Source organism: Callorhinus ursinus, unplaced genomic scaffold (genome assembly GCF_003265705.2).
Source record: "Callorhinus ursinus isolate GAN/ISIS: 27379988/994484 unplaced genomic scaffold, GSC_fseal_2.0 scaffold15, whole genome shotgun sequence".
Classification (NCBI taxonomy): domain Eukaryota; kingdom Metazoa; phylum Chordata; class Mammalia; order Carnivora; family Otariidae; genus Callorhinus; species Callorhinus ursinus.
Genome location: NW_027397077.1, coordinates 32,928,381 through 32,954,562, shown reverse-complemented (window position 1 = coordinate 32,954,562; position 26,182 = coordinate 32,928,381). Strand labels below are relative to the sequence as shown.

The following is a 26,182-nucleotide window of genomic DNA, read 5'->3' as shown; positions in this document are numbered from 1 at the left end:
CCAGACTACTGACCTTTCATTCTCTAACCTAGATCGAATTAATCCTCCATTGAATGTCACAGCAGAGACTGAAGGAACCTGTCTTTCTATTCAGTGGGAGAAACCCATTTCTGCTTTTCCAAATCATTGCTTTGAATATGAAGTGAAGATTTACAACACAAGGAAAAATTATTTTCAGGTAATTCTTCAGATCATTCCAATTTTGATGATAGCATTCTCTTAGAAACATTTTAAAAATTCTATTCAGTGACAGCTGTGGTTATAGCTTGGTACTAACAAGGTCAAAGGTAACATATCCATCCAAGTTTTGCAAAAATAAACCAAACTTTACTGTCTTTTTGTGTTGAAAGGACATACTTTTGGTTCAAGATAACACAAAGATCAGATAAAAACTCATGAGCACTACTGTTGGTGTAAATATAAAATGTTGCAGCCACTGTGGAAAACAGTATGGCAGTTTCTCAAAAAATCAAAAATAGAATTATCGTGTGATCCAACAATTCCACTTCTTGGTATACATCCAAAAGAACTGTAAGCAGCGTCTCAAAGAGAAATTTGCACAGCCATGTTCATAGCAGCATTATTCACAGCAGCCAAAAGGAGGAAACAATGCGAGTGTCCCCTGACAGATGACGAGCGGATCAACAAAACATGGTCTATCCATACAATGCACTGTTGTTCGGCCTTAAAAAGGAAGGGAATTCAGACACATACTACAACCTGGATGAACCTTGAGGACACTGTGTTAAGTGAAATAAACCAGTCACAAAAAGACAAATACAGCAGGATCGCACTTACAGGAGATACCAAGAGTAGTCAAATGCAGAGAGACAGAAAGTAGAATGGTGGTTTCCAGGAGCTGGGGGGAGGGGGGGCATGGGGACTGTTGTTCAATGAGCAGAGTTTCGGTATTGGAGGGTACAAGAGTGCTGGAAATGGTTGCACAACAATGTGAATGTATTCACAGCTACCAAACTGTACACTTAAAAATAGTTAAGATGGTAAATTTTATGTTTCCTATTTTTCACTACAACTGAAATATACTCGTTAGCACTAAAGAACAAAAAGTTCAAGGGTCAAGGTACTGAGAAGCCAGCCAGCATTTATGAAGCATCAGCTCTGGGTCAAGCTTCATTATGCTAATTTATTCCATCCTCCCAGTAACTCCATTAAGTCACTCTCATTCCCATTAGGCAGGAAAGTGAGGCAGAGAGATTAAGCCACTGGCCCAAAGTCACTAAGCTGGCAGAGCATAGGGAAGTTAGGATCACCACTGGCATCGTACTGACAGTAGGCAAAGCAGGTTCCCTTCCATCCACTTTGATTTAACCAATACTTACAAACTGGTTTCTACGTGGGAAGTATAAAGATAAGTAAGACATCTTACTTCTCTATCGGCCACTCCAGTCTCTGCCATCAAGGGGCCTAGTCTAGTGGACACCCTCACCGCGTCACTGGAAGAGCCAACAGAGGTCCAGAGGAGGGGGTGGGCAACGCAACGCCCGCTGAGGGCCCCCGCTATGAAGACTGAACAAAATCATGCCTGGTGACACTGGAAGAGGAGACCAACCTCTGTAGCCAGCGCTTCCCCAAACACCTATGCTGAAAGACTGGCTTTTTTTTTTTTAATTTTGAATCTAATTTCCAATTTTTAATTAGATTTCTCATTTAATTTCTAATTGTAAAATACAATAAAAATCAAAGGCCAGAAAAACCAAATATGCCCAGAGAGAAGCCCGGCGATCATGGGCTTGGATGTTGTGGCAAAGTCAAATTGCTACAAGAGCTCTGCAACTGTCATTTTGATTTCTGTGTTTCCCTCCCTGCGGCTCAGTAATAAACAGCTCCTGACCCACCCCTGTCAGCCAAGCACGTTCAAAGTGGCAGGGGGTCTAGGCAGAAGGCAGAACTCAAAGGCTTAAGAGAGCATGGCTCCTCCAGCCAAGTGGCAGTAAGTGAGTCGGCCTGGACAGAAAGCCAACATTGGGATAACAAGTCTGGATCCTACACTGAGACTTTTCCCCGAATGACTGAGATTTTGCTAAAAAAAAAAAAAAAAAAAAAAAAAAAAATGTGGTTTCTCTTCTTAAAACCACTGTCATAGGCACAGAAAAACCACTGAAGGGTTTTATTCAATACAGAAATGCGACCGCATCTGCAAAATCAAAGAATAATTTTGGTAGCAGCATGAAAGCTGGATGCATGTGGAGGGGGCCATGTGGACATAGGCATGTGGGGTTAATGGCTCTGGCAAATGGCCAAGCAAAAGATAACAAGACCAATCAGGCAGTGGTCATGGGGCGGGGTGAGTAAAGGAGACACACCCAGAAGAATGTAAGATGCAGGTGTCAGGGATGCATCTCTGGTCTGGGGCATAAAGGATTAGGTGAACGGTGTGGACACTGACCAGCAGAGAGAGTAACGGAGAAAGGCTCATTTGTGAGAAGATAGCCTCGCTGTAACACTGGACAATGTTAGCCCAAATTCCCTGTGGCAAACTAGCATTTCCTGAGTCTGCGTTATTGTACTGAACTAACCAACATTGCTGTTTTTGCTCAAAGATGGGTTGAATATTGACAGTTTTCATAGGATTCAACCCAATACATCCTTAAACTTGGAATTACAAAGATACCGTTTAGTTCAATAATTCATGCTCAGTGCTGTTATTCCCATTTTACAGATGAGAAAACAGGCTCAGAGAGGTCAAGGAATTTGCCTTGCAGCTAGTTTGGAGCATAGGATTCAAACACAGCCCTTCCTAGATTCAAGGACTCTTGCTCTTTCCTCTTCTCTATCATGGCGCCCTCCCTGGCTCCAGTTATTTGAGACATTCCTATACATCAGCGTTCAGCAAACTTTTTTTTTTTTTTTTTTTTTTGTAAATGGCCAGATATTTTAGGCTTGGCAGGCCTTTTGGTTTCTATCACAATTACTCAGATCTACCGCTGTGGAACAGAAGCAGCCATAGATAATATGTAAACAAATAGGCACAGGTGTATTCCAGTAAAACTTTACCTGTGGATACTGAAATTTCAGTTTCATGTGTCATGAGATACACTTTTGATATTTTTCAATCATTTAGAGATATAGAAGCCATCCGTGGCTTGCAGGCCCTACGAAAAGAGGCAGCGGGTCAGACTGGCCCACATGTTGTAGTTTGGTGATGCCCGCTGAATAGGATGGAAACCAGGTGATATCGTTTAGTAATTTGACAATATGGAAGGACGAGAGGAGGGGGATTATGCGTTCTACCATCGGCCACTCCAGTCACTTCATCTGGAAACATCAGCTGGGCCCAGATAAATTATCTAGATGTTATGATTGACTTTTTCTTGATTTTGGTTACGAGATCGCTTGCCCTGGAGGGTAGCTGCCGGCACATCCATACTGAAGCCTTCTAGAATAAACAAATCAATGTATGTCCTATGGATTTTAAATGGGTCAGGTAACGGTGAGTCACATTACTTAGGTACGGCCTTCCATTCTGATAACTGACGTTACTTAAATTACGTGTCCAAAGATTCTTATAATGCTATTTTTTTTCCTCATTTAGACAGAAAAAATGACGACGAATACATTCATCTCGATAATTGATGATATTTCTAAGTATTCCGTTCAAGTGAGAGCAGCAGTGAGTTCTGTGTGCAGACAGATGGGGTTTTGGAGTGAGTGGAGCCAACCTGTACATGTGGGTAAGTCTCTTTTAAAGCGAGTGACCTTCTCATGGTTAAAACTGATAATCCTGGAAAGTGAACACATTCATGGACCCAAAATGCCTCATCTTCTCTCAGTTTACTGCCCTTTTGACCATTGCCGTGCTCACTCGGCTTCAGATGGCTATCCCACAACCTGGAGGGTGTGGCCTTGCACCTTAAAGATAGAAAATTCACAGCCTGTGTTTGTCATTGCCTGGGTGTACTGGGTTTCCATCGACGTTTTAGGACAGAGGTAGACAGTGAAAAGGCAGCTAACCCATCTCGTGTGCGCTGCAACCATGCAGCCTGAGGATGTGGACGAATGTGGTTAAGTGTTGCATGAGATCTTCGAGAATGCGGACCAGTGGAAGGAACATGGGAGTCGTCCTTCCATAGCACAGATGTAATGCCCAGCTTTGGTACGTAATGACCACATTCCCTTGGAAAAAATCCCTTCTGACTTTGCTTGGGTTCCCAGGACAAAGCACATAATATCCACCTCACCTGCCCCACAGGGCACTGTGAAATAAAAAATAATGACTATAGCTAACATTTATTGATGGCTGTTTGCCAAGCACTGCTAAATGCTTCACATGCATTACCTTCGTTAATCTTATCAACAAACGTATTTTGCAGATGAGAAAATAGCTTTCAAAGTTTAGGCAATTTGCTTAACTCTGCATGCCCAGCGAGTGGCAGATATGGGATTCAAACTGAGGTTGGCAGAATCCAGCTCCAGAGCTCTTAGATGGAGGCCACGGGGTGACAGGATTCTGCAAGCTGCAAAGTGCTGGACAAATTAAACAATTATGAGGTCCAGGGAGCTAACTTTGTGGTTTTGGCTGGTCGAGCGTGTGAATGTTCTCTCTCACTTGTCCTGTGGGGCGTCCAACGATCGTTTGAAGAGCGTACTTAAGGCCTGTCTTTCAGGCCTGTTGTAAAATTTTCTATTTAAGGCATTCACTTAGGCTAACGGGTGGGTCTTCAGGAAATTCGTGGGCAGTGACCCATTAGATTATGAGGATGTGAGTCAGATTAGACCCGTATCAGGTAGATCTCCACGGAAAGACAGGTGAGATCACAAAAGACCTAAGAACTGCCGCGCGGCTGTGAGTCTGCCAGGGGACCGGCCATGCAGAGCTTGAAAAGGGGCACGGCCCCAGCTAGAGTTGTGCAACACACAATCAGCACAGCCTTATGGGGGCGCCCCCAAATCACCCCACTGGAACTCAGAGGGGCAGCACAGCCTTCCTGGGAAGAGGGACAGGAATTCTGTCCCTCCCAATTCTGCCAAGGCCAATCTTCCCTGCCTCCTCTTCTCCCTAGGCTGACGTCCCCCCCCCCCGGCTCCCCGGACCCTGCACACACAGGACCTCCCTCCACACTGCTGCTTCTGCACAGAGTGGATTTGCTTTGCTCACCAAGAGCAAAACAAACGGAACATTAATCAGTCCCAGGAAATTTTTAACAAGATTATTCCTTTTATCAAATGCCTGTGGTAGAACTGAATTTTCATTACTTACATTTGGTCACATTTTTTTTGAACGGTGTATGTTATTCCCCAAGGGCACAAAACTCGTTGGCTCCGAATTTATTGATATTTCTGAGCATCTCCCCAACATTCCTACACATAGAGCTTCAGAGATTTTTTTAAATGCTGTCCAGGGACTTCAAACCAGCATGTTGGAAACCAAGAGGAGAACGCTGGTTACGAAGCCAGTTCTGCTTTCTGAGTGTTTGAGGTTCAGGTCAGTGTTGACTGTAGACGGTTTAGAACTTAACAGAGCAAAAGCGACAGATCAGGAAATCTAGTTTTTAGCCATGACTCTGTCAATGTCTAGCTCGCTGACCCAAGCGAGAGATGGCAAAAGATAACAAACACCTCATGAGCCAAGGAATCAGAGCCAGCTTCGTGTGCTGTGTTGTGAAGGATTCTCAGGCTACGTGTAGGCCTCTCCGGAGTGGTGATCTCCCGTCACCCCCGGCAGGGTACAGGGTGGTAGTGAGTGTGCCTGGGATTTGCCACCCCTGACTAGCGACCCATGCCTAACCTCTCTGGGTCGCAGTTCCCAGTTCCCTCACCTCAAAATGTGAAAGCGGCCCCCCAAAGTTCTTCTACACTCCCTCAGCCTACCACAAAAGTGCTGAGAGTGAAATTGTGATCCATAATGAGAATTTATTTTAAGCTTGTTTTTAATTTATTATTCACTCTCCACTTTAGAGCTCTCCTCCCATTATTATTTCCTAAATAACAGCTTCTTAGTTTGGAACCAGGCTCATTATAATCCCCCCCCAGGTATACCCCACTGCCATTATCTATGGCAAATCCCATTTCATTTACTGCCACCCTTTTCATAAGATGAGCTGATTAATATTACCACTCACCTTACAAATCCATCGTTTCTAGAATTTACTCCCCTGCTCAGTTTAGGATCATTAGTGAATTTAATCAATGCAGACTTTCCATTTTCATCAAGATGATTAATAAACATAATAGGAAGTCTGGGCCCCTCTGGGATATGTTGCACGGCTCTTCCTTACCCCTTGAGGATGCAACCGTAATTATGCTCAGCTTGCAGTCTCTCAGGCAATTTTGTTGCTACGTTCATTTCCTTTAGACAACCTTCCTCCTCTCTTACCTTGTGTGTATGGCACCCTGGAGCCCTCCCCTTCCATTGTCATTCTGCAGCCCCACTCAAATATCCCCTCGTTCTCACGTATTAAGTCCAACTCCTTTAATGTAAGGAAATGGAGACCCAGAGATATTAAATAAATCAATAGTTATCCAACGGCCCAGACGTGGCTATTAATAGCTAATTTTCTCAAATAGGTGATATATTCGTCAATTGGTGAAGTGGAATAGATTCAGTTCACTCATTAGCCCATGATAGCCCAACGTTATTCAATAGTGAGACCCAGGAAGACTAAGTTTTGGCAGTGAGAGGGGCCAGCCGGCAAGGGCCCTGAATCTCGGCCCTAGATGGGCCCTCCTGTGCTAGGATCTCCAGCATGTGCAACATGTTTGTTTTCAAATGGAAGTAGCGGTTGGTTTCATTTTTATCAATACTCGTTATCAACTGCCCTTCCTCAACTGGCCTGTCTTAAGAGCTAACTTCCACTTTTCACATGTCTTTCTCCTTTTTAAGACTTTCTTAACTTCCTGATTCTTCTGTTCCTTTATTATCTCTGCTGTCTCCTGTTTATCTAAACCTCTCCTCTCCTGACCCTGGTCCTATGAAACCTTCCATTTGCTCCAGTCCAACATCTCTCTCCTCCTACCCCCTCCATGAAGCTCACACAGCATGCATGAAAAAAAGCAATTATGAAAATTAAATGCCCTACAGCTGTAGCCTTCCCTTTGGAAAAGAGTGCTTGGTATAGGAGTCTACCCTGCATTTCTTTCCTGCCGTGTCACTGGTCAGGCTCAGTCCTTCTGAGACCTGCTTATCAGAGACAGGTCTTAACCGCAATCACAGGAATGGCCCTCCAAACCAGCGACTGGGTTTGAACCTGACTTCACTGAAGGCCCTAACTGAAGGCCATCATCTATGTCATGACAATATCAGGTACCAATTAAAAAAAAAAACAAACACCTTTTAATTTAAAGATTTCTTTAGGCTTGAGATATGCAGCATTTGTACCTCCGGGAGTAGAGCAAAGTTTCCCCGCCGTCCTCTATTGCCTTCAGAGGCTTCTCTTTCCACAAGATGAGTCAGTCAGAGGAAATCCAGGTTTTAGCTTTCCTGTCACAATTTGGGGCAGTGGTGGGGGATACTGGTTCTTAGAGCCACGTGACCCACCCTAGAGCCTTTAAGGACTTAATGAAGGTAGGCTGAGGCAGAATATCAGGGATATGTTTAAGAATTTGTGTTGAAATGGAAGTAGGGTTCCCACAGGCAACTTCTTGTTGCCTTTGTCCTCTGACTAGACTTTAAGAGGCTGTGAATGGGTGAGGAACCACAGACATTGGCCCAGGTCACCTGGACTCAGAAGCCAAGCGCAGGTCCTGCAGCCTCCCCCTCAGCCCTGGACACACCTCCTGTGCTCTCTCCTTTATTTTCTGTTTTGTCACCACACACTTTCTTTTTAAGTTCTCTCACTGTGCTAAAACAGCGAGAAAACGAGCAAAGGTTTCTTTTAAAACGGGAAGGGCAAACTTCGCAGAGGTCCCAAATTCGGTTTCCCTAGGTCTTCAAAAAGAATTCTGCAAATGCTGGGGCGCCTGGGTGGCTCAGTTGGTTAAGCGACTGCCTTCGGCTCAGGTCATGATCCTGGAGTCCCGGGATCGAGTCCCACATCGGGCTCGCTGCTTAGCAGGGAGTCTGCTTCTCCCTCTGACCCTCCCCCCTCTCATGTGCTCTCTCTTTCTCGCTCTCTCAAATAAATAAATAAAATCTTTAAAAAAAAAAAAAATTCTGAAAATGCTAAAGCTTTCATGAGGTAAGAGATTAACACTGACGAAACTGGTTGAAAAAAAATAAGAGGTGACCTAATAACCTGAAAAACCCACTTGGGCTTACCTGAGGCCGAGAGAACTTGTGGGGATTCTGGGTTTTCTTTGCAAATGGGGAACTTCGGGTTGGTAAACATGGTAGTCAGGTCAGTCAACTGTGGCCTTAGACCCAGGTTCTTGTGGTTTCAAAGGCTGGTTAGTGCGTGGCAGCCCCACCGCTTGCTCTCAGCAGTGGGGGGGGGGCAGGATTACCTCACCCTTGGGTGGTCCCTGTAGCCTGAAGGACGGAAGAGGACTAGCTAGAGGGGAGCTTTCAGATTCTGTCTCCATCTGTCAGGAGCAGGGCATTCTACTGTGTTTTCCAGCACGGCCACCTCTAGTGGTGTCCACACTGCCCTTCCGTGCATGAATCCCACCCCACAAAGGGCCCAGCAGATGGGACAACAGCTCAGAGGAAGGAAGCACTCGACTGTTGAGGCAGGCACTGTGCTAGGCACATTCACCTACGCTATCTTGTGTATCTTCACAAACAAAGGATTTCCTTAATTACGTGGGTTTACAGATTATGTGAAAAAAGATGCAGAGAAGTCAAGGAAATGCCCAAAGTGATAGAGCAAGGAAGTGGTAGACCTGGGTCTGGAACCAAAAGCCAAAGGGCTGGCTTCCCACCCTGTCATGCGTTCACATCCCAGAGGTCTTGGTGCCAGCCAGCGAAACGGAGGCAGGAAGATGGGCAGTGGGAGCCGGGGTTTGTGAAAGGGTGATGCTCTGCCAGCCCATGATCAAGTTGTCAGTAATTTCATTTTAACGTAGACCCTTGAGGATTAGGACCCTACAGGCCTTGTGTTCCTATTTTCCTAGTATCTGGATTATTCAGTGCCTTCCTTTCCCCTCCAGGGCTGAGCTCATTACTCTGCATTCTGAGAATTCTGACAGCCCTCGAATTTTAGTTTTGCTTTGACGACTTAGGGAAATCCTCTTGACTCTTCAGTTCTGACACAGTGTGTTTAATTGCAATTATAATGACTAATATTTATTGAGCACCCCTATTGTGTACCAGCACCGGGCGGACGACTTTACATCTACCAACTCCTTCAGTCCTTACCCATTTCACAAAGTAGGCAGCGGAAGCTGGAGAGGACACCTGCTCAAGGTCGCCTCGGGGGCGAGTAACCAAACCAGGCTGACATCCCTTCACCCTCTCGTTTCTTATTTGTACGCGATGCCCGCAGCCGGCTTTCAATGGAGCTTGCTAGCCGGCTAACGGAACAGGCGCAGCAGCCCCTTAGGGAACAAAGTTCCGGGAGCCTGGGAGTATGGGGAGCGCTGTGTAGGAAAGCCTGCAAAGCAGAGAACAGCAAAAACAAGTTCTCTACTCCACTTCATCGCGCCTGGTCCCGGGGGGGGTAAGGAACAGCCCCGCAGCGAGCTGTCTCGAGAATCCCGAACACACTGGTGCGCACGCATGCACAGTCTCCATTTCCTCTCCGTGTTTCAGTCTACTTGAGCCCCGTTTCCACAGAGGAACACGGGGCACGTTTTGTCTGTCTTGCTCTGGGCCCTGGACTACCCTGAGTTTTGTCCACTGGGGCTGCATTTACTGCCTTTTTTTCTCCCTAAACCAGGTAAACCCCACAGCCCACTTGACAGTTGCCTCAGAAAACTCCCCCGGCTAAAGCGCTGCTTCTGACTTTTGCTTGCATTGGGAGCCCGTGACCTGGTGTTGGGTGCTGCTGGTGAACGATGCCGCAGCCTCTCCTTGCAACGAGAGGCGAGCCACGGGCAGCTTCGTAAACCGACGCATGCGTATCCTGTGTCCTGGCAGCTGGTGGTGCCGCTTGCGTTCTCACAGCACCCGCTGGTTCTATGAGCACAGAGCAGGGTTGCTTCATTGGAAAAGTCGCATCAATTTACTAATTAGCTCTTTCCCCTTGAAACCTATTGTTAAGTCTGAAGTCAGATTCAAAATCAATATGGAAGCACTGAGAGCCATACGTGTATGGACAGTTGAAGGTGGAACAGGCTTCCACGCCAAATTGACCCTCCTCGGAGTTATTAGCCTGAGCTCCATAGATGCCAGACTCCTGCGCCAAGAGGGGTCGCAGCGTCAGGGGGTAAGCGATTGGACGAAGCTCTGGAAACAGCCAGACGCGGATGAAGGGATTAAGTCGGGTCCGGTGCCTAGGTTTTAGTCCGCCTACCTACCATCCCATTCCCTTCCCCTCCCATGCGGCGTCCCACCCCCACCCCACACGCTGCCACGTCACAGAACAGAATTTTCAGCAGCTGGTTTGTTTTCAAGGTAAAATGGGTGAGAAATCAAAAATGATAGCCAAGGTCACCAGAAGCCAGACTGCTAAGCTCCCAAATGCTCTAAATTGACAATGTCAGAAGAGCATCCAGGAATGCGGTGGAGGGTCTGGAGGGCTTCTTCTCCTTAGAAGGACCGATGGTGTGACTTCCTCTTTCTAAAACATCTCTGCATAACTAAATAGCAGGGGCCTTCAATTTCCTGAAAAGAAACATCTGTGGCTTCCGTTTTAGGGTAGGAAAGGCATTCTCCTTGAGTCAGAGAAAAGATTCAAGTTATCTGGAAATCCTTTTTCTTAAGAAAATCTCCAAGGCCAGAGACCCCATAATTCAAATTAATGATATATTCAGGGGCCTCCCAACTTTTCAGTATTGAAATTTTTTTTATCACTTTGACCCAAAGGACATATGTACTGCCCTTGGGGCCTGTTCCCCTTTTTTCTACCTTCAGTGAAATCAGAGTCGATGCTAACTTTAATTCACTCATTTATATAACTGACTCAAGACTTTTGCATTAATAATTAAACAGTAGATAATCCACAAGTAATTTCCATGTGGCAGTGAGTATGTGAAAACTTTTCCTTGTACTAAGTTTACCTGCCTAAGGCAGAAACCTAAGTTTCTGCACGGTAGCGCTGACCTTGGCTCTCTTCTCTTGGGGGGAGCTCTGTTCTCACTTGTGGTAGGGGAGTCTTTCTAAGGCGCATCAGGAACACTGCAGAAGCCAGGCCAGGAGAAACAACTCATTTGCCAACTCCCTCCAGGCAGCGACCATGACTTTGCTTCCCACGTAGCACCTTGCATGCATCAATAAATTTTTTGACTGAATGAAATAAAATCAGTTGCCTTTGTATTTTTTGCTAATTCAGTGAAAAGCTTTATCAAAATGAGAGCCGAAGTGAATACCTGGAGAGTGGCTTAACTGAAAAGATTTTTGTAATCATGGTCAGAAGTGAACGGTACTATTATCAGCGCTCGGCATATCTGACTACAAGGTATTTCACAATTTGAGACACAAATGGGAGCAAGTGTGTGACCCTGATAATATTACAACATGTCTCTTTCTTTCTGCGGGACCTACACTTTACCTGCTAAACGTGGTTGTAAACAGGATAACTTTTTTTTCTGCTGACATACCCCTTGCTAAATTTATATTCCGTACATGGAATAGGCGTCCGGAGTTTCTGAATGTATTTATTAAGGTACATGAAAAATGGTTAAGAGTATGGAATGGTGGGTTCCAGAAATGGGGAAATGAAGCAGAAAAATCCCTTTTTCAGGACATCAGACTGGGAAATAAAGCTAGATGGCATTTGATGGTATTAGTTCATCCCAGTCGCTCTTTACATTAGCTATGAGCCAGCGCAATAAAAACTAGGTTTAACAGGATGCTCAGTCACAACCCAGACCACTGAGTTTTAGTTCTAGAACCTTCCAGTATCTGTGGCATTTGGGAAAATGAAAGTTTTGCCTCCTTGATTATCATTTTACAAAGTATGACTAATGCCTCTTTGTAAAATAATAGGTATAAATACCCCAAACTTGGGGCGCCTGCATGGCTCAGTCAGTTAAACCTGACTCCCAATTTCAGCTCAGGTCATGATGTCAGGATCGTGAGATTGAGCCCTGCATCGGGCTTTGTGCTGGGTGTGGACTCTGCTGTGTGTTCTCTTTCTCCCTCTGCCCCTCCTCCCCTGCTTCTGCTCTCTCTAAAAACAAAAACAAACCCTTAAAACTTAAAGATACAATGGTCATAGGTTTTTAATAAAGTGATTCAGTCCCAACTGCATGCAGCCTAAGGACATCAGGGGGAATGCTAGTTTGCAATGCAGCCCCCTACTGTTGGAGCACAGCCCGCCAACTTAGCTATGTCCAACGGTGGGGATCCCACAGTGAAAGAGTGCTTCCCTGCAGGGAAGTGGTATACAGCTGGGAAGATGACTCTCAGGAGAGTGTTCAGTGATAGGGAAATGCTTAGGATGTCTTAAGCGGAGCTCCTGTCTGGGTCGTTTGTATCCTCAGTTTGGGGATAATGGGCAGTGGAATGGGATCCCTGCATCATGGTTAAGAGCATTACGGCTCAGCCAGTCCCAGGCTTGGATCCCAGCTCCCCCTGCGAGCTGTGTCCTCAGTGGACTGAGTCGGCCCCTCTCTGCTCCAGTTTCTCCATCTGCCAAATGAGGATAGTGGTGCCCACCTTGACACACTATTGTGAGAATTACACTAAAATGCATGCTGAGCACCTTGCACAGCGTCTGGTACCTATGAACGCTGAGGAAAAAAAATGAAAAAGTATGTACAGAAAATAAGCTGTTAGTTACTTCTGATTACTGTTTTTATTTTGTATACTTTATGACAATTTTCAGAACTTCAGCAACACAAACAACTACTTTTCTAAAATCGATTGTGTCAAAGGTAAGTACATAGGAAATGACAGTGGCCTGGATAGAGTCAGTGGTATTAGAAAAGAAGCTGACTTGGCACAGATCTTAAGGATCATGTATTTCAACTTGCTTGTTTTTATAGACGAGGGAATGGAGGGCCAGAATGGTGACCTCCACTGGAGGCTGAGAAACCAGACTTCCGCACCAGGCAAGGATGCATGCATAGGACAAAGGCAGGCCTCTCTTACTTTTATGAGTGGGTATGATGTGATGATGTAAACTGAGTCCGTGGAGAAAGGAGGCAGGGCTGTAGAGAATAGTAAGAATCAGAGTGACTTCCAAGGATCCCAGTAGGGAGACCATCATGGGGAAGTCAGTGAGAGAAGGTGTTTTGATGTGAAGGAGAGCATAAGCTTAATTTTCAATGTTGTCAGCTTGGAGGAACATCTAAGTGGGTTTCACACAGGGGCAGTTTCAGATCTACAAGTAGAGCTGTGTTGTTAGGGATGGGCCAGGAATAAAGACCAGGGAGAAGAATGCACGGAGTTCAGAGATGCAGCTCTGTTCAACAAGCTTTCCAGTGGAAAAGACCCAAGGGTCCAGACCTGAGCTGAGAGGTCAGTTAAAATTAAAAAGGGAAGAAGGAAATGCCGCTGAGGAAGGGCAATATTGGGTAAAAGAGCCAATGACTTGGTTTCAAGGTGGGCACAACCATCATGTCTGAAATTCATGAAGGAGGCCAGGCAAAATAGTTGGAAAAAGAAACCACGTGCCCTTTAGATTCGACTAGGAGGCAGCCACCAGCAAATAAAAAAGCAGTTTCTGAGGCGGGAAATGAAGCAGCCTGAATCCCTTATTCAAGAAACTAGGCTGGGAAATGAAGTAGGCAGGTATTTGATGATAGTTGGGAGAGATGGCAGAACAAAGTAATGGCTTATTCAAGATAAAGGACTCTATGAATATTTGAAAGCAGAAGGGAAGAGATGAAGGAGGGATTGAAGCTTTGGGAAAGTAGAAGATAAATCCCAAATAAGAGTTCTCAGGAGGCAAAAAAGCAAGAGATCAAGGCAAAGTTGGACTCACTAGCATTAAATCCTCAAGACATCTCTCCCTCTTGATATATTGAATGTTTTGAGTCTGAAGTTATGTTGGAGCTTTCGGAAGGCTTAGGACTTGAAAGTTCCACTTACTTTTCTTTTTATAAAAGAAACAATGGCAAACTGAGGTTTGGGGCCCCTTTCTTCTGGTGCAGTGTGGTTTGACTATCCCCCACACACTTAGCGCAGCCTGCTTTAAGTCATTACCCGTGTCATTATTTGCTTAGAGCCTTTCTTCTTTGATGGATCTAAATAGCACACAGGGAGAGCCCACATGTGTGCTTTTAACTCAGCTCCCAGCAACCTGTGCAGTGCCAAACATAGAAATGGAGTCTAATATTTATTAAACGGGTGAAAAAGGAATGAATTAGTGAGTGGCCTCTCCCACAGAAAGCAAACTAGTATCCAGGGAGATAAGGCAAGATTTGCCTTATTCTCTGGAAGTGAATCAGGCAGTTTAACAGGTGCATTACCTCTTTAAAAACCATGTGGTTAAGGACCTGGGGCTTTTCCTGAAAGCATTTCCAGCACCTTAAAAAATAATCACACATCCCAAAGATATCATCAAAACTAATAGAAGAATCTGTCCTTAAATGCAGATAAAAAGCAAATTTAACTGTAGAGTAAGATGGTATGCAACATATTTATATTGACTTAATGGCAATTTGCTTCTACTTTTCTATCTGTGAAATGGGAATAATGGTTAAGTGGTATTGAGCATAATTAAGATTGCAAAGTATTTCTAGCAGAGTCTGATGCCTTTAGGGTTAACTCTGAGTATTATTCCATCATTTACTTCCTCTACAACTTAAGTTTCCAACTTTGTATACTATTTTTATTATAATGCAATTAGATTTCTAAGAGGGCTTACCTTTTATAGCTTTTCTATCTAAAAAACTTACTACTCACCCAAAGCTGATAAGCTTCAAGATTCAGGAGGCAGTATTACGTCAAGTGTGGTCCATAAATATCTGCAGGCTGACTAAATAATGTTTTAATATTAAAAGTGGCCTCATTTCACCCTCATGAAAAATCTCAGGCTCAGGAAGGCTAAACTACTTGCCCAGCCTCACCCAGCAGGCTCAACTGGCAACTCAAACCCAAGCTTTCTGATGCCTGCCTCTAGTCATTTTGCATATCTGCAGCTGATTCTAGCTCTGATTTCTCTCTTTTTCCATCAGGAAATGATGATCAGAAGCTCTCCACAGAATGGTTTCTCATCGTGCTTATGGCAACCATCTGCTTCATCGTGTTAATTTTCACCCTCATCTGTAAAATGTAGGTATTTTTTTTTTATTTCAGTGTTTCCAATGAGGTCTGAGTATTGAATTTTTACACTTTTGCCATGCATCCACTAGGGTGCTTGTTATCAGATGGAATTTACAGTGCTTTGGTGTCATCTGTACAGCCTTTCCAAGATGAGTATGGGCCAAATTAAAAAGTGAGAAACATCCTTAGGTGATTTATGGAAACCAGACAGAGCACAACACTGCCCCTCAGCCATTACACACCCTTCCTGAATTTGACAATGTATTCATTTCTGTGAAGCCTTTTACTTTCATGTTCTTTTTACTCCTTTACTTCCTTCCCACTCAGTATTTGGTGTTCTTAGTTGAGCCACTAGCAGACTCCTTCTATAGCTTGGGTAAAGGAAGGCAGCCCCCTAGAGACTGAAATCACCCCAATGCCTCTCATGGTATGATCTCCAATTAGGAGGTGCCAACTCCTACCCATACTCTTCAGTCCCTGAGTGACTGATTGCCCTTTGGTCAAACACAGATTGCAGAAAGGTGATGCAGATCTGGTGACCAATCCTCGAGGCTGCAAATGGCTCCATAAGAACTCCTCATCCACTTTGGCATTCAGTAAGGCAAAGTGCCATTTAGGAGGCTTAAGAACATGTTCTGTCTCAGTTCTTTCATAATTTAGAAAATGACTTAGGTTTTAAAGAGCTTCATTATTATAAATGTTATATTCTGTGGGTTGGAGGGTGGCAGTTCAACAGAGAGGAAAACAAAGCAAACTCTGAGCCAGCACGGATGGGTAAGGGGCTGGTTCCAGCACTGTAGTTAGTGGTGGGGCACAAGGGCTTACACATCACCCATGTTCAGAAATTAGGCCTGAAAACATGGACCACCATGAAGCAATCACTATCATATCTTTCTTGGATGATCCAGAAGCCACATCATAGCCCAACTAATATTATAATACAGGTATTTTTAACTCTTGGTCAATAAAGGTTTTGAATTTATAGAACAGCAAGTCCTGAGATTAACTAGGTCAATTTGTCGAGTTGATACTGAAAGACAAGAAAGGATGATTTTGCTCACCTAATTTTCTGTTTTACTGTTTTCAGAGGTCACTTATGGACCAGGCTGTTTCCACCGGTTCCAGCACCAAAAAATAGTATTAAAGATTTCTTTCTAATCGTCAGCCCTGAGGTAATGTTGAAGGTTCTTATGATGGGTCCTATCTGCCCAGGGTTGGGTCTCTAGGGACTGGTCATCAGGTTACTGGTTTTCCATATTCCAAGGCAGAGTGTCTAGCCTTGTGGGGCGGGGAAGGCAGCAACTTTATGTCGCTTTAGTCATTCTGCTCTTTGGATCAATGTTATGTTACATATGTTCATTACTGTCTTGGAGTATTGGAAAGGTCCTGCTCAGTTATAAGTGTCCTCACCAGTCAGACTGGAATTTTTTCTATCAGCCATCTCTTAACTGAGCTTGGGCAACTCCTTCAATTCCATGAGCCCTGACTTCTTTTTCTATATAGTCAAGGGGCATACAGGAGATGGTCCAATGTCCTGTTTAGCTCTGATGTTTTAAGAACCCGTGTTTCTGCACATGGATACCCTAATAACATTTTTCAGAGGAACTTTTCCTAGGTCCTTAGTATAAAGAACCATAGAGAAGGCAAATGACTTTCCCAAATATGTATTTCCTTAGGCCCTATTTGCCATTCAGAGCACTTAGGCTTAACTGAATGCTCACTTACACATGGCTGCCCAATTATTCTGGCATCATTTTGTGAAAAAAAAAATCCTTTCCCCAGTGAATTGTCTTGGCATCTTTGTTGAAAATCAGTTATCTGTATATGTGTGGGTCTACTTCTGGACTATCTATTTGCTTTCATTGATCTGTTTGCGTATCATTATGCCAATGTGATCTTGATTACTATCACTTTATTGTGAACCTGGGGATCAGGTTAGTGTAAGCCTTCCAAACAGGATTTTTTTTTTAAAAAAGATTTATTTATTTAAGGGGCACCTGGGTGGCTCAGTTGGTTAAGCATCTGCCTTTGGTTCAGGTCATGATCCCAGGGTCCTGGGATCAAGCCCCGTATTGGGCTCCCTGCTCAGTGGGGAGCCTGCTTCTCCCTCTCCCTTTCCTTCTGTCTGCTGCTCTGCCTGCTTGTGCTCTATCAAATAAAATCTTAAAAAAAGATTTACCTGAGAAAGAGAGAGAGAGAGCACATGAGCGGGAGGGGGAGAGAGAGTGAGAGAGAGAGAGAGAGAGAGAATCTCAAGCGGACTCCATGCTTTGCGCAGAGCCCTCCTCGGGGCTCGATGCCAAGACTCTGAGATCAGGACCTGAGCTGAAACCAAGAGTTGGAAGCGCAACCAACTGAGCCACCCAGGTGCCCCCAAACATGATTTTTTCCCCAAAGTTGTTTTGGTTATTCTAGGTGTTTTGTTTTGCATTCCCATATAAATTTTAGAGCAACTTTATTAATTTCTACCAAAAAAGCTGCTGGGATCTTGATTAGGATTGTGTTGTACTGTAGGTTAATGTGGGGAGAAGTGACATCTTAAAAATGAGTCTCCCAGGGCGCCTGGGTGGCTCAGTTGGTTAAGCGACTGCCTTCAGCTCAGGTCATGATCCTGGAGTCCCAGGATCGCGTCCCGCATCAGGCTCCCTGCTCGGCGGGGAGTCTGCTGCTCCCTCTGACCCTCTTCCCTCTTGTGCTCTCTCTCATTCTCTCTCTCAAATAAAATCTTTAAAAAAATAAAAAATAAAAATGAGTTTCCCAATCTGTAAACATGACATAGCATCGTACTCCACAAACACAAAATATCATCGACCTATTTAGGTTTTAATTTCTCTCAGCAATGTTTTGTGATTTTCAGTGTATAGTTATTACACACTTTGTCAAATCTGTCCTTAAATTAAGTGGTTATTTAGATTAGGGGTCAGCAAATTTTCTCTATAAAGAGCCAGATAGTAAGTACCTAACAGCCAATGGTTTCTCTCAACTATTCAATGCTGCCATCCTGGTGTGAAAGCAGCCATAGACAGTATGCAAATGAACAAGATTGGCTCTGGCCAACAAAACTTTATTTACAAAAACAGGCAATAAGCCAGATTCTACCCACAGGCTGTAGTTTGCAGATCCCTCATGTAGATCAAGCTATTTTCTTAACAAATTTAGTTCTCTAATGAAGTGTTTCATGAATGGATGAATAAACTAGTGATTGTTTGTAGGGCAGTTAAGGGTCACTCACTCACTGAAATGGATCATTTCAATAAGCTGTGACCTTTAGAGTTCTTGATTTAGGTGTTTGGAATAATTATAGACCATAGTAGTTGTGAACTTAATCAGGCAAAGAATGGAGTCAGACAGAAGAACCACTCTGTCCTTACCTCCATCCGGAGTTCTCCTTTATCAGGGAACACGGGCTTTGCTTTTGTTAACCCATAGCTTTTCTGGAAGAAGGGTGGACTCCAGTGTGAAACCTTGTTTTGGTTTCATCTGAATTTGTGCTGTCGATCCCCCCCGCTTGCTCCGGCATACTCATCCCCAAAAAACTACATTTGATTTTAGCAGTCCACTGAAGTCATTTGTCTTGGCTCTTAGTGGAACATCTTAATGCTGGTATCTAATTTCCCTATAGAGCCCCCAAAGATTTTCTTTAATATTCTGAAGTTGGTGAAAGAAACTGGCTTAAAAGCTTATTGTATAAGCTTGTGGTTTGTTGTTAATTAAAATCAAGTCATGTGTGCAAAATAACAACTTGGGGGAGACAGGCTGGTTTCAAAATAAGCAAAGGATTAATGTCATAGCTCAGCACTGCTAGGCTCCTCAGACAACTTACTTTCTTCTCACATTGTTGAGTTTCATGTAAAAAAAGACAAGAGAGAGACTGACAGAGATAGCAAGTAGAACTCAGAAAATGAAATATTGCCCCATAATGCTGTCAGCCCTATGGCCTCAGCTTCAATTCTCCACCTGGTATTCATATGCAAGCAAGGGCAGAGCTGACCACAGCCTGGGCCCCATGTAGCAGTGCCCCAGCCTGTAGCTCTGAAGGTAAAGCCCTTCGGACTCAGTCTTGGGGCCTCTGCTGCAAGGATGACGGAGGGGACCAATTAGTGCTATTGGCAATGATGGTTTTGGTTTTGCATCCCACTAGGAAGCCTTTAGTGAGAGGGAAAGGAATCTTTCTGCTTTCAATTACAACCAGCGTCTCTGAGCTTGGTGTGGGTACCCAGAGTCCTGGGATTTGGAGGATATCTGCCATCCCTGAGCTCTCATTAAGCAAGTTTTTGCTTTTCCAGACCCAAGTTAGAAATTGTTTTGTAACATTCAAGAGACAGGTACTGTCAGGGAGAGGTGGGGAGGGGGGGGAGACGGAAGGGGCAGAAGTTGACATTTATCAATTACAAAGAAGGTGTCTTTTTGTTTAAAAAAAATGTATCTTGTGTTTTAGATTTGTTAGAGACCAGTTAGTTTCCAGCTGTTCCTTATTTCTACAATGGTAGCTAGAGAGGGTTCCTTCCAAAATGAAATATAAACCATTTAAATTCTAGTACCTAAGGCAGAGAGCACATCTGCTCTGTCACTGCATACTCAATGCACGGCAGTGTCTAAAGTACAGTAGGTATTACAGGTATTAAAAAATATGTTAAATGAGGGGCACCTGGGTGGTTCTGTCAGTTAAGCATCTGCCTTTGGCTCAGGTCATGATCTTGGGGCCTGGGATTGAGCCTACGTTGGGCTCCCTGCTCAGCTCCCTTCTCCCTCTGCCCCCCTCCCCTCACCCCATGTGTGCACGCATGCGCATGCATGCTCTCTTGAATAAATAAAATCTTTTTAAAAATGTGTTGAATGAGTAAACAAGGTAGAAAAATAGTTCTTGTAGGGGATTTCTGTCACAAAGTTTCTAATTAATAGCATTGTATTAGCTGAAATTAGACAAACACATATCTAAATTTAAGGGGAAACAATAAACTATGAATGAAAAATGGTGGAGCTATTCAATGATGCAGCCCAAGAGTATATATTTTAAAATATTACATGTTACACAGAAAGCAATTTATGAAGCTGACTATCCATTTGCCTTCATTTAACTGTAAAGGTAACTTTGTACCTAGAAAACAAGGCTGGAGGGAAACAACGGGCTGTGTTTGGGAGATAGGTTGATGGATAGATTTCGTTTTCTTCTCATTTTCCCTATTTTCTTAGTGAACATTTACTATTTTTATAAGCAAAATACACTTAAAAAACAATTGTAAAGAAATTCAAGAGAACAAAAAGTGTACTAAAAGACATTTAAGGGAGGATGTTTTGTTTTACAGAAAACTGTTTCCAACGAAACAGAAATTGAAGTCATAAGTTACGTGGAAGAGCCTGGACTTGAGACCCTAGAAGATTCCGTGTTTTGATTGGCACTGTAACATTCTCAAAAATGAACTCACTCACATGCCTCAGTGATAAGAACGGGAACTGTTGTTTCTTGGCTAAGAAGAGTTCCGAATTTACTAAACACTCAGTTTAGCTGCAAGGCAATACAGCCAGACAAATCTCTTAAAAGCGTGGATGCTTCTTCAAAAACTCCTTGCTCACTCAGGGCGATTGATGAATCTGACTATTCTGCCATGTCTTTTCTTCCCACTCCGCAGGGTACCAACTCCTCACCTGCCAATCTTTGTGATTTACATTACTTGCCTGAAACTTTGTGCAAAAGACAGTTTTTAAGGCTGATGTCAACTGGCAGAGCCCGTTTTATAGCTGAAGCTGCCAATGGTAATACTCAGCTGAAATATCAGCAAGAAAGCATTTTGCACCAGCCTGGAGTTCATTATGAACGTAGATTCGAGGCTGTCTTTCCTAGAACAAGTGGGAGCCATGGTGCTTCCCCCCCCCCCGCCCCCGAGTTCTAGAATACCTTTTCTTTCAAGTAGTGTGGGGGGTGGGCGGGCTATCTATGATTTAGGAAGCACAACTTGAGGCAAACTCACTACAAATGTGAAGAGCTAATATATCACTCCATACCAAAGCAGAGAATAGGATTCTATATTTGAGATTATATTCTTGAAGGCAGCTTTGATATTTGGGAATATACTGACAAAGGCATTAGGTAGAATTGGGTTGGGAAGGGGATTGCCCAATCAACAATGAACTTTCTGGAGAGATGTTGGCTTGCGCATATTTTGGAGCAACTTCTCGGGTGCTGGTCAAGTAGCTCTGGGTCAATCCTACAAGCATCCCATCAAACATCCCAATCTAGACATCCTCTCTACATCCTCCTATATGAGTTTGCATCTAGATTGGAGGCCTTCGTGATGGGTGATGGGCTATAGGTAGAACCAAGTACATACAGGTTCATCTAGGGGAGAGAGGAGGTAGGAGGAACAGTTAGAACTCGGAAGGACCCCAACAGTGCTGATGGTACCTGGGCCTGGAGTAGGGAGCTTAGGACAGGGAAAGGAGGTCACAGTGTTCCAAACCCCCTGTATGGCAGCACACAGTTTCCAAGTATTATGGACTGAATATTTGTGCCCATCCCCCTCCAATTCATGTTGAAACTCTATACCCCAATGTGATGGTATTAGGAGGTGGCGGTCTTTGAGCAGTGATTATATCATTGAGGGTGGAGCCCTCATGAAGGGAATTAGTACTCTTTAAAAGGGACCCCGGGGGGGGGTTCTTTCCCCTATGTAAAGATATGAGAAGTTGGCATTCTGCAACGAGTATGAGGGCTCTCCCGAGAACCCTGCCATGCTGACACCTTGAACTGGGAACACCAGACTTCAGAACCAAACAAATTCCTGTTGTTTATAAGTCACCCAGAGTATGGTTCTTTGTTATAGGAGCCTGAGCTAAGATCCCAAGGGTTGGGAACCATACCAGATACTTCACACACATCATCTCCAATCCTGAGATGCCCACATCATTTGTATCACTGCCCCATTTTACAGGTGCAATCACTGAAGAAAGTGCACGATGAAGGGTTGACTACCAGGCTCAAGTGAGCCCGGTAGAGAGGACTGCTGGAAAAAAGTTGAAGCTTGCTTAGAGGTGGGACCAGGAGGGCATGGCCCATGGAGGTGCTGCAATCACTGGCAAAATGTTTGATTATCTGACTGATCCAGAATCTCTGTGAGTGGCGTTCAAGGACCTGTATTTTTAGTGAACATTCTTAGACATTCTGAAACTTGCCAGCACATTAGAATCACCTGGAGGTATCATTAAAACAGATTGTAGGGCCTCAACATCAGTTTCAGATTGAGTAGGTCTGGGGTGGGGTCTGAGATTCTGCATTTCTAGTAAGTTCCCAGGTGATGCCGATACTTCCCAGTCACACTTCATGAACAGTAGCCCTGGGTGTTTCTGATGAATACCAAAATTTGAAAACCAACTGTTGAAGGAGTAAGTGATGGAAAAGTCCTGCCCCAAATTGCCGCTTTTTGGGCTCATCGCTCCTTGTCTGATGTCTTTCATAACCAGAACCTAGAAACCTAGGGTTATGGCCACTGCCTCTGCTAGGAGGCCGGAAGAGAAAGAAGCTGCCCCCAGTTTGGCTGCGTCTTCATTGTTGGGTGTGGTGTTCCACATCAGAGATGCCTCCCTCAACCTCAGCGGCCAGCCGTCACCGTGCTGAACCAGTACCACCATCTGGATCTTTGTCTATGTGTTTCAGGAGCAACACAGTGTAGACCATGTGGTCTCGCTAGTGCATTATGACCTTCCTCTTCCTCACTGCTCAGCTCCTACCCATTTTTTGGAAACCCAAATCCCATGTCTCCTCTGTGAAGCCTTCAAAAACATTTTGGTTGATCCTGCCTCTGGGTTTTCATTCTGGGCTTTGCCCCTCTCCTGGAGCTATTGCATTGTAGGATATACCATTCAGTTTGGATGTCTCCCCAAACTGTGTGCTCCAGGAGGATGGGGCTTATGTGAAATTCATCCTTTTATCTATGGTGTCTAGGACCACTGGACCCTTTAAACCCTCTTTCAACCCTGGCACAGGTCCTTGAATGTAGTTGGAACTGAGGGATATTTGGCAGAGATCACCAAGGCCTATAATAATATCATGGAAAGGAAGACGGGTGTCTAATGAGAACATGATTGGAAATAACCAGGACACACATGTGTGCCCGACCATCTGGCTAGTGTACCCCAGTCCTTTTTTGCTGATGATGTGGCTAAGTGGTGACGTATAAATGCGGTATAAAAGGAGTTAGGCTTTGGATATGGCATGCTTTGAGTGCTCTGTCCAGTTTTCACTAGCCTTGTCATGACAAATCAGAGTGTGAACATTCTCTGAACAGTAAATACCCTCGTCAACAGGTTGATTAGACACTGGCACCCACCTCTTTCCATCTCCCACCAGGATAGGAGAGAGGGCCAGCTGTCTCCCAAAGAGCCTTCGGTTGCACGCTCAGAACAAACTGTGCTTCTCTAAGACATCCTTTCCAATAAGGATTTTAGTCCAATGTCTTTCTTTGGCAGTTGGAATTCTCTGAGCGCAGCATAGGGAAAGTGCTAGGGAGCCTGGAGGGGAAGTTCAGTGTGCCAACAGCACAGCCATCTGAGCCTTATTGAAATGCCTCAAGGCCTCAAGCTATTTATGCAGGCTGGGCAAGAATTCCACTTGGGCAAAGAACATCCTGATTAAAAAATCCAAACGTTTTCATGGTGAGACTTGTATGTGTCAGGACCATCTGTTGGTGGAATTAATAAACCTTAGGTGCTAATTTGTTAAAGAAAAAGTAGGTGTCTAGAAGCAAGAACAGAGAACTGAAAACAATCTTTGGTGGCACAAGGCAAGGTGAAAAACCTAATTAGAACAGGACTTGGTGTTAGCCCAAGGATCTTTGTGACAATGACCGTGTAGCTATTCCTGCCTCCACACCCTGCAAATAAAGTTCCAGGATACAAACTTTTTGAAAGCCATTTTTCAAAGATTATATTGAACCAGAAGGCAATCTTATCTTTTTGCCAGTAGCCCTCTGTTTTAGGTAATACATGTGAATGTAAATTCACTTCAGAACAAGAACTGTTTCACACAGATGACGGTGAATTGTCTAAGTCCACAAATCGAACAGGAGTACACTTCTCATTCCCTGCCCCCATATTCTCATTCTTTGTCCCCAATATCATCTTTATCATCTCTCAGCTAGGACCATTACAACTCAACTAAAATCCTGGCCTCCAGTATTTTCTTTCTTGGGAGGACCTACATAAAAGGCACATCTGCCTCCATCACCCCTGTCCAAGGCCCTCAGATAACTCCATCACCTTCAAGTTAAAGCTCCTGTCAATGCTAAGGCCCCTGGGACACAGCTCCTCAGTAGCTCCCGGGCCAGAGTCCCAAGGAGCAACCCTCCAAAACGAACACCACGCTCTCTCAACCCTCCATGCCTCTGCGTAAGCTTTCTCCTGTGGAAAAAGCCTTTTCAATCTTTTTCTTCATCGGTTGACTGTTATCTTCTAAATTTTAGTCCTTTGCCACCAGGAAAACTCTGTATTCCCCAGGTAACTTCTTTTTGATTCTATTTTATCACTTACTGTATTGTTTAAAATTTTTTGGTCTCATTTAAAGTGGAGACATGTTGAGGTCAAGAACAACGTACTTAACCACTGAATTGGAACTGGCTGAATTTAGCTGGACAATGAAAAACAAAGTGAATTTCTCAAAAGTGTACCAGAAAAAGCTACATATATTCAACTTAGCTCGAAAGAATGAAGCTCTAATGGGTAGACTCATCTATTAAAGCTGTACAGCGACAGCCAGAAATTAGACCATCACCAAAGCTTAAAAATGAAGTAATAAGAACTCACAGTTGGTGTGGCTCTCCTTCCCGAAACGCCTCTCTCTACCTCACTGGCCGCTCATCCCTTGGGTTCCGTGGAGCTCCCGCTGAACTTCGGGAGCCAGTACGACCCATTTGGCTCTTGATAAATGAGTGGCAGGTGAAACAAAATTAGCCCACGTGGCCCGTGCGCGTTATTTAAAAGTTCCAGTGGACCCTCTTCACCATGAAGGTGTGTTACCAGGTTAGTTTCATTCATTAAAACTAAAAGCAAAGCGCTGTCCCTGCCAGGTGAGAAAATGAAAGAAAACATAAACCTGAGAAGGGGTGTGGGGGAATCGCAGGAAAGAAGTCAACAATGAAGTACTGGTGTCATAGTTCAAAAGTCAGCAAGTTTCTTCTTAAAGAGCTAGATAGAAAATATCTTCAGCTGTGAGAGCCATCTGTTCTCCGCTGCAACCGCTCAGTTCTGCCACGATAGCACAAAAGCAGCCACAGACAGTATATAAATGAGAGTGGCTGTGTTCCAATAAATCTTTATGTACAAAAACCAGGCAATGAGCCAGGTTTGGCCTGTGGGCCAATATTTATCTGTACATAGCTTAATGGATCCAAAATGTTACATTTGAGTGTGCTGTTTATTTCTTTCTCTTTTTTTAAGCAAAGCAACCAATTTGAGAAATATGTTTAATCAATAAAAATCATTCTATGGTGGAGTGGGGCACCTCGGTGGGGCAGTCGGTTGAGGGTCCAACTTTTGGTTTTGGCTCAGGTCGTGATCTCAGGGTCGTGAGATCAAGCCCCTGCGTTAGGCTCTGCACTCAGCATGGAAGATTCTCTATCTCTCTCCCTCTGCCCCTCCCTGTCACTCTCTCTTTCTCTCTCTCAAATCAATCAATCAATCTTTAAAAAAAAATCTTTCTATGGGGGGAGGTGGTGGTAAAAAAAATGTGTTGTGTTTGAACTTAACCTTGTTATGAGTTGGTTTTGCAAGAAACAAGGGTACAGAATTCTGTTTTATAGAATTTCTGTTCACACGTTTTATACCATTTGCAAATAAGTGCTTCTGTCACCTCCAGTGAACCCTGAAGAGGGAAGCCTTAATCTGATTTCTGTGGTTTTCCAGTGCCCAGCACAGTGCTCAACACATAGAAAGCAGTCGACATCTTAATTGTTGACAAACAAAAGAGGAATGACTGGGCCAATT

The 26,182-nt window shown here is 44.1% G+C and overlaps 1 protein-coding gene across 2 annotated transcripts in view; it reads left to right on the top strand.

Annotated features, from left to right (window-relative positions):
* Positions 1 to 25,691, top strand: part of IL5RA (interleukin 5 receptor subunit alpha) — a 39,749-nt gene extending 14,058 nt beyond the window's left edge. For both annotated transcript variants that reach the window (XM_073901568.1, XM_073901569.1), the window contains exons 8-12: positions 33 to 178; positions 3,554 to 3,692; positions 15,121 to 15,217; positions 16,296 to 16,380; positions 20,515 to 25,691. In XM_073901568.1, the coding sequence (XP_073757669.1) occupies positions 33 to 178; positions 3,554 to 3,692; positions 15,121 to 15,217; positions 16,296 to 16,380; positions 20,515 to 20,601 (554 nt within the window). In that variant the 3' untranslated portion in view covers positions 20,602 to 25,691. The remainder of the gene's footprint in view (positions 1 to 32; positions 179 to 3,553; positions 3,693 to 15,120; positions 15,218 to 16,295; positions 16,381 to 20,514) is intronic.
* The last annotated feature ends 491 nt before the right edge of the window (positions 25,692 to 26,182 follow it).